Below are 16,692 nucleotides of genomic sequence, written 5' to 3'. Positions count from 1 at the left end.
GATTACGTCTAACGAGATTTGGAGGTTTTTCGATTCGATTGAGGTTAATGAGTGGGTTTTGAAAACGTGAAAGATTTTGAATACCATGTAGTCCCCAAGAGATCAGTGGGTGACGGTGATTACATTCCAGTTAAATGAGGATGTCAATCATTAGTAACGTTTTGAGATGAATGTATTAGGAGATGGATCGTTTGAGTGGGTAGACTTCGAGAGGATAGATTTATATCCAAGACTGCTCGAGAAATCAAGCACTAGGAGTTTTTGAGATTAGTGCAAGGTAATCTATTAATTACAGAGATAAGATATGATGTTCATTAGGTTGTCACAATATGCGCTCTAGCTTATCTTGACAAATCTACAGAACGTCGTAGATTCTTTAGAGGACTATAACCCTACTTAAGGGTTAAGAGGTCAATGATTGAGACTACCAATTATAGAAATATGACAAGTCGAGCTTAGAGGATAGAGCGTTGAGAGATGAAGTTACAGACCTCAAGGGGCAAATTAGTCGACCTTATATTTCTTTTCTTCCCAAATCAAATCCGAAAAAGATCCGATATATTTATGGCCAATCTCTCTTGGATCAGTGTATCCATAATATAGAACTCCTCCACTATTGAATTTTAGGGTTCTCCCATCACTGAGTTAGAGAGCAATTGGAGCTCCAATGATGCCAATAGGGCCAAAGGAATCTAAAAGGTAGGTTCAGAGCCTACAGACCCCAGTCTACCAACTGCCTACTCCACATAGATCTACAAAAATAAGATCGTTGACATGTTACACGTGTGATTAGGTAGGACATATCAAGAGAGAATGTCCTCTATCATAGGCGTGAGTAAGAGTTATGACCCAAGAGAAACTACCTATCTCCGATGAAGTTTTGAAAAGTACGATTTCTAATTGTAATGTTAGAAATTAAAGTTCTATTCAATATCGGTTCTTCTAGATTATATAATTCTGCTGAAGTTTGCATACTTGTTAGAGCTGCTCTTCCCACTTGAAAGTGCCCTCGATCCGCGGGGTGCGCGGATCCGCTTTTGACCCTTGAGGTTTGAGAGTCACCACCTAGTTATTACGGTCTAGGAACCGATCAATCACTCTAAATAGATAAAGAACTAATCTAGAACAGAAAAAACTGAAATCGGGGATCATGTTACGGGGTTGGAAGGTGTTAGGCACCAACCCTGCCCGGCCAATGCCGGTCTCTACTAACTTTTCAAATAAATTACATTGCTAAAAAAACCTAGATAATAAAAAAAGTAAGAAATTATACATTTCCGATAGCAAAGACCTTGTTCCCTCTGATCCGACAAAAACTGCTCCTTGTACCATACTCCTTGCTTCGTTCTGTTTCCGGATTTGATTTCTGATCTCAGAGGCAAGGTATCTCTTTTTTTATTTGGATTCTTCAAGTTTGTTATGAGTTTTGGGGTATTTTTGAAGGGCTCTTAGGTATTTTTTTGGCTAAAATCGAGGAAGGGATGTTAAGTAAGGAGTTGGGGCTCCAAAACTAGGATTTATGGGAGGCTAGGGGGCTTTTAGACCTACTTCTCTTAGGGTTTATGATTTGATCCGAAAATAGGGTGTGAGGACCTCTATTTATAGATTTTTTTAGTGGTTGATTTAGATAAAATTAGTGTTTGATTGTAATTTTTTTATTTAGAATTGTTTTAGGTAGAATTATATTTTAATTAGAATTATTTTAGGTAGAGTTTTCTTTAGTTAGAACTCTATTAGATAGAGTTATTATTTAATTAGAACTCTATTATGATTTTGACTTTTGGTCTTATTTGATTGACTTTTAATATTTTGACTTTAGTCTTAATTGATTGACTTTTAATATCTTGACTTCAGTCTTGCTTAATTGACTTTAATTTTGAATTCAGTCTTACTTGGTTGACTTTAATTTTTTGGAGAACCCCCATCTATTATATCTTTAATTCTTCGGACCCCCAAATGGAGGGGTCCTTAAAGAAATATCTTGCGAATCCTCAACAATTTTGCCTGAGAGCCCGATTGATCTATTATTTTAGTTCAAATTTTTAAATTAATTTCATTAATGTCTCACTTTAATTCTTTAATATTTTACTTATTAATTTTGAAAAATTTTAATTATGAAAATTGTGAAATTATCGTTTTACCCCCGGAGAGGACTTTTCACGTTTTAAGTCGATTTTTAATATTTTAGGATGTTTTAGAATCGGTTTTTCGTAAGGAATTCAATGGAAATATTGGTTTGTGTTATTTATGAAATTTTTGTATGAAATGGACGTGAACTTTATGAGAGGCATTTTCGTAATTTTGTCGAATTTTGTTAAAATTGGTGAAATGATTTATTTGATTTTAATTTGTTGTTTTATGTGTTCGAAAGGATTTTCCTAATCGTAACGTAGGCTCTAAGGTTGTTTTGATGTTAGGGGTATTTTGGTAATTTGGTCAATTTTTAGTGATTTTTATCGTGAAACTTCTTTTTGGGTCTGCAAGATGATGATTTCTATGTTTCTGGATTCGTATTTTCCTAGCGTAGCGTGGTTTCTAAGATTTTGTCAGTTCGAGATACCTTATCCGGATTTCTGAAACATATCTGGTAATAAAATAAAGCATTGAAATAACATCCATCATTGGGAATCGTTGCGATCGGGTTGACGAGTTGATTAATCATGCGAGTGCAAAAATGAGGTGTCTACAGATGCCTCTCTTTGGCAGAGGGTTGAAGCAAACTAGATAGCAAATCTATTTTGGTAAATAGTGCGATATCTGAATGTCAAAGCTAGTGACAGTTCATTTTGCAGCCTGATTTAGCAATTCGTCAGGATGTTCGGATCCTTGAGCGTAAAACTCTCCCCGAACTAAAAAGTTGTCAGATCCTTGAGCGTGAGCTCTCACTGATAATATCAGATCCTTGAATTTTAGAGAATTCTCCCTCACTAAAAAGTGTAAGTGTGAGTGTATGTATTGTGTGAAACTGAGCAAAGGTTGAGAAAAAAAACTAAGCATAATTTGAGCATAAACTGAGCATAATTTGAGCAAAGTGAGCATAATCTGAGCAAAATTTGAATGTCTTCCTCTACCTACCCTAGGTGAACGAGTATTAAACTAATTTTTTGAAAGACCTACTCTACCTGCCCAAGGTGAAAGAGTAATGAACTAATTTTTTTGGTAAGTTCTACTCTACCTACTCGGAGTGAAAGAGTAATAAACTAATTTTTTTGGGAGTCCTACTCTACCTGCCCAGGGTGAAAGAGTAATGAACTATTTTTTTTTTTGGAAAAGTTTTACTCTACCTACTCTGAGTGAAAGAGTAATGAACTAAGCTTTTTGAGAGTCCTACTCTACCTGCCTAGGGTGAAAGAGTAATGAACTAATTTTTTTGGAAAGTTCTACTCTACCTACTCAGAGTGAAAGAGTAATGAACTAATTTTTTAGGAGTCCTACTCTACCTGCCCAGGGTGAAAGAGTAATGAACTAATTATTTTGGGAAGTTCTATTCTACCTACTTGGAGTGAAAGAGTAATGAACTAATTTTTTTGAGAGTCCTATTCTACCTACCCAGGGTGAAAGAGTAATGAACTAATTTTTTTTGGAAGTTCTATTCTACCTACTCGGAGTGAAAGAGTAATGAACTAATTTTTTTGGGAGTCCTACTCTACCTGCCCAAGGTGAAAGAGTAATGAACTAATTTTTGAGCGAACAAACGGGGGATGAACTTCGCATTTGATTTTTTTTTTTTTTAATAAAAAGTTGGATTTTATGAAGGTCCGATAGACATTTTAACTCTTTTTGAATCTGAGGAGTTTTCAAAATTGCTATCAAGAGGCTAACATTTAATTCAAAGTTAACCTTATCCTTTGGGATTGAAATTGACCAGGCATCAGAACAAAAATGCCCCTAGTTTGACAAGGAACATTGCACTAGGGATAATTGAACATAATTTGAAAATAAATGCCCATAGTGTAAGGGGGGAAACTGTACTCTTTAGAAAAAGGAAGTGCCCTTGTTATGAAAGTTTAAAATCCTTGATTACCGCAAGCGCAATAAAGGTTTAACTTTTCATATTGAAGATTTTGAGTCAGGCACAAAGAAATTGGAACAAAATATTTCTTTATGAAATTCATCATAGAATTTGTTCTTTCTCCCCGTCGGTTCGCTTAGGGACATGAAACTCTTCTGATCAATCATAGACGAGATACTTGTATCCACTGAGTCTATATTTGGTTCAAACTGGGTATTGAAACTTGATCATTCGGACTTCTGATATTTTGGCTCAGGCTACCTTTTCAACTTCTCAACTCAACGGAGATTTTCTTTTATTTTTTGATAACTCTAAGTTTTGCCTAGATTGCTTATTCAAGTTTTCAATCTAGCGAGCATGCTCTAGCTTTTGCCTAGATCATTTTTTTAGGTTTCCGATCTAGCGAGCTTACAATTTTTTCTTTTTTCCTTACTTTGATTGTTGCCAAGGTCATCCTTTCAGATTTTTAACCTCGCGAGCTTGCCTTAATTTTTGCCTAAGTTGCCTTTTTAGGTTTTCAACCTAGCAGGCTTTCTTTTTTTTCTTCCTGTCTGAAATTCTGGAGTTGCTGTTGATCATACTTTGCTATCTTCCTTAACTTTTCACACGGTACTTAGGAGGACTTTCATGGGTAAGCTTAGGACTGGATATAAAAAGAAAGGAATCTTGAGGCTCAAAAACCCAAATGTCCCTTGTGTGGCATTTCCTTTTAAATTATTTTCTTTTTCCTTGAATTTTCTTTCCCACTTTGACAATTTTTTTATTTTTAGATTTTTTCTTTGTCGGGGAATCTATATTTTATTTTTTTTTATTTTGATGCGGTCGGGCCTGAAGTAATTTCTCAGGTTGCCTATGTACCCCAGAATTTTGGGATCAGACCAAAATGTAGTTCGAAATTTTCCCTCCCCTAGGTTAGGTGATCAGGCTGAGAAAGGGTTGAGAAAAGAGATATCGAACTGGGTAGCAGGAAAATTGATTCGACCAAAGATGGCCTCCTTAAATGTAGTACCGCTTGATCTGGTCAAGGTTAGTTGGTTTTAGTAGTTCGATTCTATCATGATCTTGAAGTTTGATGGCTTTTCCAAGAATATTTTCTTTAATGATGAACGGACCTCCCCAATTAGGTTTGAACTTTCCTCTGGGGTCAAAGATAGATGCTTGATTCTTTTTTAGTACCAAATCCCTGATTTGTAAGTGACAAGCCGTAACCTTCTTATCAAACGTGAGAGTGACTCTTCTTTGATAGGCCTACAAGTGGTACAAAGCTTTTAGTCATTTTTCTTCAATTTTAATTCTTCATACCAATAATAGACCTAGTCTATTTATAAAAGTTGACTTTCCATCAAGACTTTGAGATATGGGATTTCCATTTCAACCGGTAAGATTGCTACCATATCATATAGTAGATAAGATTCCAGTAGAAGACTGTATCGAAATACGATATGCCCAAAGTATGAATGACAGCTTTTCTGACCAATCTTGGTGCGATTGACACATTTGCATGATGATTATCTTGAGATTCTTACTAGCTGCTTCAATCGCTCTATTAATCTGAGGATGAAAGGGAGATGATTTGTGATGCCGGATCTTGAACTTTGAACACGGAGTAATGACCTAAGCTTTGAAGTACGACCCATTATCAGCTCAAAATGTACCTCTATATCGATTGATAACATGTGCTTAAATGAACTTTTCAACTCGAGATGTAGTGAGGATAGCGTTAATATATTTTCTAATATCTTCTTTGATTCCATCGATATAAATGAGTATGTATTCCGTGTTGAACAACACCCAAGCTTGTACCTAACATACCCTCATATGATCACACGAACAAGTCTTTTGAAATTTCTGAGTAAATTCATTATCCTCTCGTGTTCCTCTAGGGATAGGAGGGTTTCTATTTGAACCTCTTTAGGAATTATTTTCTGTCCCGAGGTCAAAGATCTTTCCTTTCTTGATTAAAGGTTGAGCCCGACTCTTATCTTCTTGTTCAGAAAAGAATCTATCAAATTATTAGTTAATTCGTTAATGCGCTCGAGGTATTCAAAAATTTTCTTTACCCTATCAATTTCAGATGGGGCAACAAACACCTCTATAGACTCGACGAACTAACTTGACTCAATAGGAAAGAGTAGACTCAATCGAAGGAAGACATGACCTTGTTAAAAAAAAGGACTCGAGCTAACCCAAATGACTCATGAAAACTCAAGACAAGTACCCACACGAGTTTGATTAGAACTGAGGACTGAGATATTGCTTACAACCGGTAGGATTGAAGCACTAGATCTACAAAGAACAACTGGACGATGTTGAGAAATTTTGAGGTCATTTCTGACTGTTGACTTGATATTGACGTTTACTTTAACTGACCGGATTTACCACCCTAACTAGACGATGGACGATTGAGCTTAGATACAATGATAACCCTTAAACCTCTTTGAAGGTAAATTTAACCAATTTCAGTGTCACCCCTTGATAACATTTTAAATGAACTTAAGATTTTATTGAATTTTGTGCACCAATTCATTAAACAATTCATTCATTCAATGATTATTCAGAAGGAAAATAATTTTATTGCACTCTTGAAAATAATGTTTTTATTGAATAACAATTTTCACAATTCTGATTATTTTTTGCAATCATTTTCTTTTTAGAAAAACATATTTTGATAATTTTACAAGGTCCACGCAAAAAATAGATTTTTGGTAAAAAAACATATTTCAAAAATTTTCAATGCAAACATAGATATTTTGTAAATCATTTTTCCTTCATTTTCTTTTCTTTTGGAAAGCACTTTCTTTTGAAAAATATTTATTCTCTGAAAAATAGTTTTTTTATTTGAAAAGTATTTTCTCTTGAAAAATCTTTTTCTTATGGAAAACAGTTTTTGGAAAATACTTTTTCTTAGAAAACATTTTTTCTAGAGAACAACATTTTTTCTGAAAAACATTTTTTTAAAGAACACTTCTTTTGGAAAACACTTTTTCTTGAAAATACTTTTCCTTCATAAACCATTTTTCCTCTTTGAAAATTTGATTTCTATTTCGATTTAAATGGGCCAGCCCATAATGATTGTTGGATCGAGGTGGACTGGGTAATTATTGTAAAAGAATGGAGTCTTTATTGGGTTGGTGCACCCATTTTAATTTTCAAAAACAAATTTTTGATCCCTGAGGACAATCATACACTTTGATCTCATCATTCACATACTTCACATACATTCATCAATCAAAATGTTCCATTCAATAAACAACCCGGGAACACCCACGATAAGTTCGAGTCGTGACCTACAGGGAAGGTTTCTAGACTCTAAGCTTATTACGTGCAATGCATTTTTATCTGGCCACCCTTGCCCAAGCACACCTATATACCTTTTGATACATAGTGACTTGGTTTGATATACCGTATAGGTAATAATCTAAAACCTCAATTCACTTCTCTGAAACCAAAAATAGCCAGTTCGATCTCCAATTGAGAGGTGGCGCACGATGCTGAGCAAGGGTCCACTTAAATACCTATCGTCTAGAATAGACGTAATCTATCCCCCTCGTACAGTAGGGTACAACGGGGCAAGATCTTGCTTAGGCACTGGTTTTGACCAAGAAGTGTAATTGATATTCTTAGATTATCTTTTATACCTACGGGTACGAGTCAAGAGTTGTAGCTTTTATAAATGGTTTAGCATCCCACGAGGGGACCGACCACGTACTAGTACTACGTTGGCAATCGGGATATGTGACTGTGTGACTCACAATAGGTCAAAGGCTCAGGTCGCTCCAGCCTGGGTGCATCAATATACCTCTCAGAATCACCTGATCAGACGATATTGATGCCCTAGTTTGATATACCCTAAGGTACGTGACTGGAGTTGTGGTTTTCATGAATGACGTCGCATCTCCAAAGAGACCAGGTCACGCACTAGTGTCACGTTGGCTAAATGGGATGTCCAAGCGTGCAAAACGGTAAACGTGCATATAGTGTGTGCAAAACAGGGTGGGGTGTACCCGGGGCCTTTTTCAAACAAATGGGCCCGTGGGCCAAGATCAGATCATCAATGGGCCACAATCATAACAAATGCAAATATCAGAAAAATTATTAGAAAAAATTAAAATCAATCAATCCAAGCCAATCAATTAATTAGAATTAAGCAATCAACATGTTAGACTCAATGGTTCAATCAATCAATATATCCAAGGGATATGATCACATCAATGGGGTATCAAAAGGAAACCATTCACCCTAATGTAGCACGTGACCTATTCAAATGTGAATTTATTGAGTTAACTCACCTCATAATATTCAACATCATCTAACATGAATAAAATATCACATGGAGCATCATTATATCATATGGAGAGAATATATGAGAACCAATAAATTGTATGAAACCAATAACTTTAAATAAGTCAACTCGACTCATTACATTGAGAATTGAGGTATCATAGCAACACATTATGGTAAAAATCACTCAAATAAGTAGCATACAATTAGCTCCTCTCATGAGCGAGGATGAGTTCACCTAAGTTGACTCAGAAAAATTCACCCTAACTTTTTATTTTAAAAAAAGATGAACTAGAACAAAGACTTTATTTATTTATTATTATTATGGTCCAATCGAGGATCGCTTTGGATGACCCTAAATTAATCAAGATTCTCAAAGGATATGGAATTGAGGATAGAATATTGAGATGAGGAAAAAAAATTTTAAACAAGTTGATTGATTTTTTTTTGTTTTTAAAGAAAATAAATTCTCTTTTTTAAGAGATGAGAAAAAAAAATTCCTAAAAGAAATCAAAGAAATTTATTATTAACTATTACTAAACAAATTAAACAAATTGATTTTTTTTATTTTTTTTTATTTTTTTTACTATGAAAGAAACTTTAAAAAAAACTATCCAATAAACAATGAAACTCTATTGCCACGCCAATTACATGTTTGGAATCAAAAGTAGAATCTCAATGTAATGTTATGGGTAAAAAATTGGTGTGCCGATAAGAAAAATTATTCTCTCTTTTAACACTATTGGGGCTGCCAATTTTTTTTATATGTTGCTGCCACTACAACAAATATGGCAATTAGGAACGGTTTATTACCGTTCCTAAGCCACTATGAAACGGCTTCCAGACCGTCTTTAATCGAGGCGTCGTTAATGAGGTTAAACGGCTAAAAGCCGTTCTATATTTCATTATTTGGAACGGTTAAAAACCGTTCCAGATATCGGAATTTGGAACGGCTTAAAACCCTTCCTAATCTGCGTCTTTATATAACAGCACACGATAACCCAAAAAGATTTGAGACATCGTATTTTATAGAACTGATGTCCTACATCTGAGACTTTAGACATCGGTTATAAACCGATATCTAAAATTGTTATGATATCTAAAATTAAAATATATATATATATATTTTTTTTTGCTACTTGCCTATTACCCACAGTTAAAATATATCCAAATAGAGAACATCGAGGTTCTTTATCACATTAATTTATATACAAAAAGAGTTGCAATGAGCCATAATTTACAAATCCAAAATTACAATGCATCGATAAACCATTCACAATCATTACACAAGCACAAGTGGTTACAAGGAAGCAATGCCACCCCTCCCTATCTTCTTTAAGATCCCCACAATGCCTGCAACTACCAATAAAAGAATTCTTTCGTGCCACCACATTGCATACTCTCACGATGAGCTTCCGCACCTTCAAAAGAGTGTTTGAAACAAGTGTGTGTGTCTGCCATGACTGGGTTGAGGAGGAAATCTTCAGTTCCACGTCAAGCTTCCTACGATTCCCTTTATCTGAACCCCCCCCCCAATGATCTTAAACACAACCGAAACAACCACGAAGGTGATCTCACGAACCGCAACACTCTCGACCATCAATTACGCTTAAATCATCATCAACTCATCATCCCATTCGACAACAAGGAAAATGCAATCCCCAACCACAAGAAGCAACAAAGTAGTAGTTCAGAAAAAAAGATCCCTCTTACTCTTCCTCTTCGAGACAATAACAAAGAAAAAAGGTTTCAAGATGGGAAATCTACATCTATTAATAAAAATAGGATCTTGAAGCCATCTTCACTTCATCTATGTATTCAAGTCAACGAACCAGATTCAACTTTGGGTTTGAAGCTTTGGGATCCTTTAGACTCTGAGAAAAATGTGTGGGATTACTCTGATTCTCCATCATTCACCTATGAAACATGAGACACAACTCAACTAATACTCACACATATCCCCAAGAAGAAGATATGAAATCTATTACTGATACAGGCATACAGCAAATAAAGAACAAAAAGAATCCATCTAAGAAAATTACATATGAGCACAAAAACAACACAAGAATGCTAAGAAACATGAGAGACACAACTCAACTATATAGATTAGAGACGCAAACAAAGCACTGATTTAAAAACAAAACCAAAAACAATATAGATTACAACACCAAAAACAAAAACAAAACTGCAAAAAATAGAGGGGAAAAACCCGAACTAATTAAAATAGTTTTGAGACCACCGAAAACAGCACCAAAATGTATAAAGGAGAAAAGAAGAAGAAAACACAACTCAGAAAAATGTATCTGAAGACAAGAGTAAGAACACTGATTTAAACAGAAAAAAAACACCCTATATGGATAAACTTTCAGAATAATAAGGAAAGAGAAGACATAATGGAGAAAAGAAACAGCAGGAATAGCAGATACTACAATCACCAAAAAATTAAATATCTGTATTTTCACCACCAGGCTGTCTATTTCACTTAAACACCGTTTTACTTCCTTGACATCTCCTTCAAGTTTTGTGGCAATGGCTTCTATATGTAGGAAAATGGTGAGGATGGATATCAAACAACTAAACACCCAAAAAATGATAAAATTACCTTACGCTGACGATTTTCATATTCTTCCAGAACATTGTGGTTTAGAAAAAGAATAGAATTTGCTTCAGAAATATTATCTTGAATTGCAGCTTCCAATTCCTCAATAGTACCAGGCATCTGCAATTATAAAAAGTGCGAAAATAGTGAACATTAAGCTTCAAGGAAGCCTAATCCAATTAGGCAGATCCAATTATATTACTTGAATATTCTAGAGGCATTGTTTTGCTCCTTCTTTTTATTTCTCATTTAGATACTTCTAAAATATATCTTACTCTGGATCAGTATATAATGACAAAAACATTGTTGACAATTGACAATGATTATATAAAATAAGATAGAAATTTTGAGTATTTCAAGAAGCACAACTATAAAGTATCAAAACAACGGGCAAGTAAACTAACCACATTCAACTTCTTTCCTAGTTGAGGAATGCCACATCGTTCAGAAAGACTAGGATATACCTGTGATAGATAAATGACATTCAAAAAGTACAAAAAATAATATATGAAGTATTAAGGTCATAATAATCATTTTAGGAAGAGCAGTAGTCACCGAACGAGTGCGAAAGAAGTTCTCATATGCAAGTGCTTCTGCAGTGCTCCTGTTTTGATTAATGTCCTATCATAACAATTTTACAGTAAACAGAACTTAATTAGTCCAATTTATATTCTTCAAAAGGACCATATAACCAAGAAGTGGCAAATTTTGTAATTTAACATTGTTTCTCTAATGCTTGGCTTTCAATTTCACAATATTCAGGTGCATTGGGATCCATTGTTCTGATAAGTATCTATAAAACTGGTGTATTAATAAAGAAAAATGTATAAAAGCTTAGAGGAGAGAGCTCCATAAGTACGAGAGATTTACTTAGGTAACTTTTAATAAGAGAATACGTTATGTGCAATTTGCTTCCTGTGCATATGAGAAAACATTAAGTTCCATCATTGAGAAAACTCTCTAAAATGGTTGAATCTGCTTCCGTATTTTTAATATATGATTTTTTCTGCAAATTTTTAACAAGCTATATATATATATATATATATACATTGATTAGGAGACGAGTTAAGATGGGGACTGGGCAGGTTCTGTTACTTAGCTGAAGATAAAAGTTTAAGGTGAGATTTCATCAGTTTGTAATATAGTGGTGATAATGAGATTCCCAAATCCAAAAAAAAAAAACAAAAAAAAACTCATAGTTGGTACATAGTATAAGATGTGTATATGGTATCAAACCAAGGATTTTTTTTTCCCATTACCTTCATATAATTGATGCTTAAGCCAGCAAATAATTGTTTATATCCCTGATTACGTACAATGTAGGAAAGCCCATCCATTGTGCTGCAGTATCCGGGATCACCTTGTTGAAACGATGGTTGCAAACTCTGTACCTGAGAATATCATTGAAACCAAGAAATCAATCAAAACCATTTAGTTTCCAGCAAGTGTAGTAACTATAGAAATAAGATACCTGTCTGGTAGACCTTTAGGTTTATACACTGTGTGGTGGTTAATGTGAGGCACATGTAGGAGGGTAGGACCTACCATTCAATTAACTCCACCAGGGAGGTCTTCTAGTTAGGACTTGGGACAACACCTCATTGGATGATCCTAACATTTTGATCCATTTAATGGTGAATCTACTCCTGAAAGTGCACCACATTCACTGCTGTTTTGTCGAGCAACCACTCTACAATGCATTTGGCTAGTACCTTAGGTTTCCTAATTAGAATGGTAGTTCCCTTTTTCAAGCCTTCATGGATCAATTCAATTTCATAGCATTGATCTCTCGGTAGAGTACTCACAATTTTTAGAAGTAAAGAAAAAGAAAGAAAAAAATGATTTTATAACTATAACTATAGTATATAAGAGGTAAATTGGGGGACAATATCTGCATCTGTCTCCTAACGACATCCAACGGGTATGTGAAGGTCTATCCGAACAGTCCAGCTAAAGCTTCGCAAGAGAGATACATCATAACAGATTTTTGGTGTTCTTCAAGGACTCGCCCCTTGAGTTCCTCGTAAATGTAGAACTTCAGACCAGCAGAAAGGAGGATCCCAATGAGTGTTGGACCTGTTCAATGAAGAAGTGAAGCCTTATTCTAAAGTTGCAACAAAGTGGTAGTCCAAATTGAAAGATCTAATAGTTGTCACGTATTGCAAGGTTGAAAATAGAATTGTAGTTGCATTTGAATGTAAAGTACATCTCTTCGTCATTAGAGACAAAAAAGGTTATGTAGACTGGCTTGTTCGGCAGCCTAGGACCGTCACTAAATCGAAGCCCATTCCATGACCCAAGATAGAATCAAGCTATCATTATGGGATCTATCTTCACGGACAGAGTAGACTATACTGTGGAGTAGCACAATTGGGGTGCTGACATGCCAGTAGATTAGAGATAGATGGAAGCACTATGGCTTGGGTTGCCTAACATGCAAGGTGATGCTCTTAACTGCCTCATTACTTGGGTAGTGACCCAAGTATAGTGTCATGGGTGTGGAGAACCCTTCAACATGGTATGCACGCCTACTAACAAAGCATCAAGGAATGGTACCGGGGTAGCAGGTGTACTCGGACATTTAAGGCCTGTGTTAGCCCCCGCCCCAACACAGCAATCTGCCCCTCTATAGTATGCAATACTAAGACTTTGAAATCTTTCCTACCCGCTGTGTCCCAAATCTATCGATTCAAACAAACATTGTTTCAGCAAAAGCAAACACAATGAGATTTTCAAATAGGAAAAACTTCAAATAGATATATAAACACATGCTCTTGAGGAAATAAGAACCCACTTGCAGAGTTACATCCTTGTGATGCGATAGTACACTTGGGTTAAATTGAAGAAATTAAGACCACATTCTTGAAATAACAATGCATATCAAGAAAAGTTATCAGCTATGTAAGGGAAATTAGGATGGAACATTAAACCACGTAGTTTTAAGCTGATTGCCTTCCCTGCATTCTCGATAGTGAAGAAAAATGAGGGGGGAAGAAGAAAAAAGAAAAAGGAACTCTTAAAAACATCTAAATCACATCAACAATATCAAAGGAAATAAAACAAGGTCATATTAAAGGTATGGAATCAAGAACCTCTACATCTGTTTGCACCACTTCAAGACTCCCATCCAAAGAATTACGGTCGCCAACCACAAACTCCAAGGCCTCAATCAGCAGATCTGGCTGCCATGAAAATAAAAAAGAGGAACAAGTATAATCTTTAACAACTATCATAGTTTATAAAAGGACCAAAACATAAAGAGAAAGAGGATTCGGATAATGTTTACTGTTATTTCCTTCAATGACAATGTGATGCACTCGAGTCCGAAATCCAATTGGTGAACTTTTGCCTCCATAATTTGAAACCATAACAATCATTTTTAAGGATTTAGAAAGAAAATTGAATATCTTGTTCAAGACTGTTGATTTTTCTCATGCCTGAGACATTGGCTCAAGACGAGATTTAAATCAATATGCAGTAGTACTTGCTAACAGAGTTAAGTGCGTCCATAAGAAGTCACGTATTTGCACAAATCACTGACAAAGCTTACAACCCACCCACCCTTGCACACACATTCATGCATGAAAAAATGAACCACCACATGTAACATATATTTATCTAACTTAAATACAACACAAATAATGCAAACAAAAGCATACAAATTCATCCAATATTAGCACATACATTAGACCTGCATAAATATGTGCATGCATCCATACACATAAAAGTAGAAACAGATGCAAAAGTGTCGATTTACATGGATACAATGATAGTTTTTGAGAAGCATCTTCTACTTGTGATTGTAAGATACAGAAGTGTATTGCAAAAAACACTGGTGAATAAGAGAAGCTATTTTCCCAACATAGGGTGAACTGGGAGGCCTGGACATGAGCAAACAGGTGGACAAGCAGAGGAAGCTTAGTTGAGAGTTGCACATCCACCAATAATTTAGGAATTAGGGGATTTCAGGAGTTGCAAATCCTGGGGTTCTGAAACCCACATAGCTGAAGCGGAGTTGAGTCACAAGAGTTGCCACTTCAACTCCCTCAACCCTGCGCTACATTTCAAGATAATAATTATATTCTATTCTGCAAAATAAAAGGTTGATACAAATTCAGAATACCAAAAGAAGAGACAAAAAAAAATATATATATATATATAAGCCTTTAATAAATATTTTTGAAATAAAATTTTCTGGATTAAAAATCAACTAGAATCACGAATTAGATAACAAAACTAACATGAATACTCGGATTTGTAATAATTTCTATCAAACTCCACAAAACATACAGATTCCAACCGATTTACCAAAGATAACAACCTAAAGAGCAGAATAAAAAATTGCAAATGAAAACATCATAGACGAACAAGATGAGCTGAAATCGATGAAGATTAAGAGGAACTACAAAGACGAGAACGCTGCATCTACCTGGAACTAGTGATGGAACAGAGATGATTGTTTTTGAGAAATCGAATCAATATGAAGATTTTTACTGATTTTGAAAAACTTTGAAATAAATTAAGAGAAGAAGAATCTGAATTAAAATAAATATACCTGCCTTTAAAAATTAAATTAAAATTTAGATCGAATAATAGAATTACATACCTTTCAATTTGAATAATCTGAGAATCACTCTTCAGCCTCAAGAAGTAAATTCAGATGGCAATTTATGAAAACTATCAATCTTTCTTAGTTTTCTCCTATCTAAACCTCAGTTTCGCAATTTTTCTAGGGTTTCTTCTTATATCTTCCATCTCCTTAGTCCCAAATGTTGTCAAAGAGAGATCAAAAGAGATGTTGTTTCAGATTTTGGGAGAGTTCTTCTCCGACTGATAGAGAGAGAGGTTTCAGATTTTGGGGGTTTTCGAGTTCTCCGACTGTGTGAGAGAAAGAGAGAGATATGAAGCCAACGAGTTAAAGAGGGAAGAGACTGAGAGATCGATTAAGGGAGCGACTGAGAGAGAAAGAGATGAGATCGAGAGAAAAACTGAGGGAGAGAGTTCGATCGAGGAAGTGACCGAGAGAGAGAGAGAGATGAGATCGAGAGAGAGTTCGCTGGAGCGAGCGACTGAGAAAGAGAGAGATGAGATCGAGAGAGAGAGATTGAGAAAGAGAGTTCGAGGGAACGGCTGAGACTGAGAGTGAGAGAGATGAGACGGAGATTAAGATGTTTAAAACTCGAGTAAAACGGCTTTAAAACCTAAAACGGCTTAATACCGTTTGTAAATAAAAACGGCTTAATACCGTTTTAATTGCCTGTTCTTATTTTACAATTTTTTTGTAGTGTGCCAGCAACACTCATGACTAAAAAAAATACATTTTCTTTAAGAAAACAAATTGATTTCTCCAAAGAAAAAAGAAATTTTTTTAAAAAAAATAAATGTTGCTGCCAGCAACTCACAATTCAGGACCTTATATACATGGCTGCCCCAACATCACTTCAAGAATTTCATTTTTTTTTTTTTTTAAATATGTTGCTGCTACAACATACTTTCAAACTCTTTTCTTTTTTTTAATTACATGTTGCTGCCAACACGCCACTTGCACAACTACCACACACAACTCTTTGAAAAGATTTGTTAAATGTGATGTACATTGTTAAATCATGAGGCAACATGTATGCTCTTCATCCATGAGATCCAACGCACCTCGCTTTCTTGCTTGGGATTAGGTGGCCTCAAACTCGAATAAAAGTGATCCTCATCTCAACGGCAAGGCATAATGAATAAGATTCGTATGATCCAAGGTTTGTTAAAATAATTGAGTTGAACAAAACCTTGACTTCGGATACGATAACGG

General features: G+C 35.2%; 1 protein-coding gene across 5 annotated transcripts; it reads right to left on the bottom strand.

Annotated features, from left to right (window-relative positions):
- Positions 1-9,529: 9,529 nt before the first annotated feature.
- On the bottom strand, positions 9,530-16,176 carry LOC147389071 (dynamin-related protein 3A-like). 5 transcript variants are annotated; one of them, XM_086418484.1, is made up of 7 exons: positions 14,179-15,010; positions 13,985-14,070; positions 12,152-12,283; positions 11,448-11,513; positions 11,297-11,356; positions 10,896-11,012; positions 9,530-10,210 (listed from the first exon to the last, which is right to left on the bottom strand). In XM_086418484.1, the coding sequence occupies exons 1-7, from the start codon at positions 14,267-14,269 to the stop codon at positions 10,187-10,189; spliced, it is 576 nt and encodes a 191-aa protein (XP_086274610.1). In that variant the 5' UTR covers positions 14,270-15,010; the 3' UTR covers positions 9,530-10,186. The 5 variants fall into 5 exon arrangements, with proteins under 5 accessions (XP_086274610.1, XP_086274611.1, XP_086274609.1 ...); XM_086418485.1 differs by lacking the exon at positions 9,530-10,210 and adding an exon at positions 15,499-16,176 and having other exon boundaries at positions 10,217-11,012; positions 13,985-14,074; positions 14,179-14,329; XM_086418483.1 differs by lacking the exon at positions 9,530-10,210 and adding an exon at positions 15,499-16,176 and having other exon boundaries at positions 10,217-11,012; positions 14,179-14,329.
- Between the last annotated feature and the right edge of the window lie 516 nt (positions 16,177-16,692).

Source organism: Akebia trifoliata, chromosome 12 (genome assembly GCF_017979445.1).
Source record: "Akebia trifoliata isolate Shusen 1 chromosome 12, ASM1797944v1, whole genome shotgun sequence".
NCBI classification, from domain to species: Eukaryota; Viridiplantae; Streptophyta; class Magnoliopsida; order Ranunculales; family Lardizabalaceae; genus Akebia; species Akebia trifoliata.
This window is presented reverse-complemented; position numbering and strand designations above follow the sequence as displayed.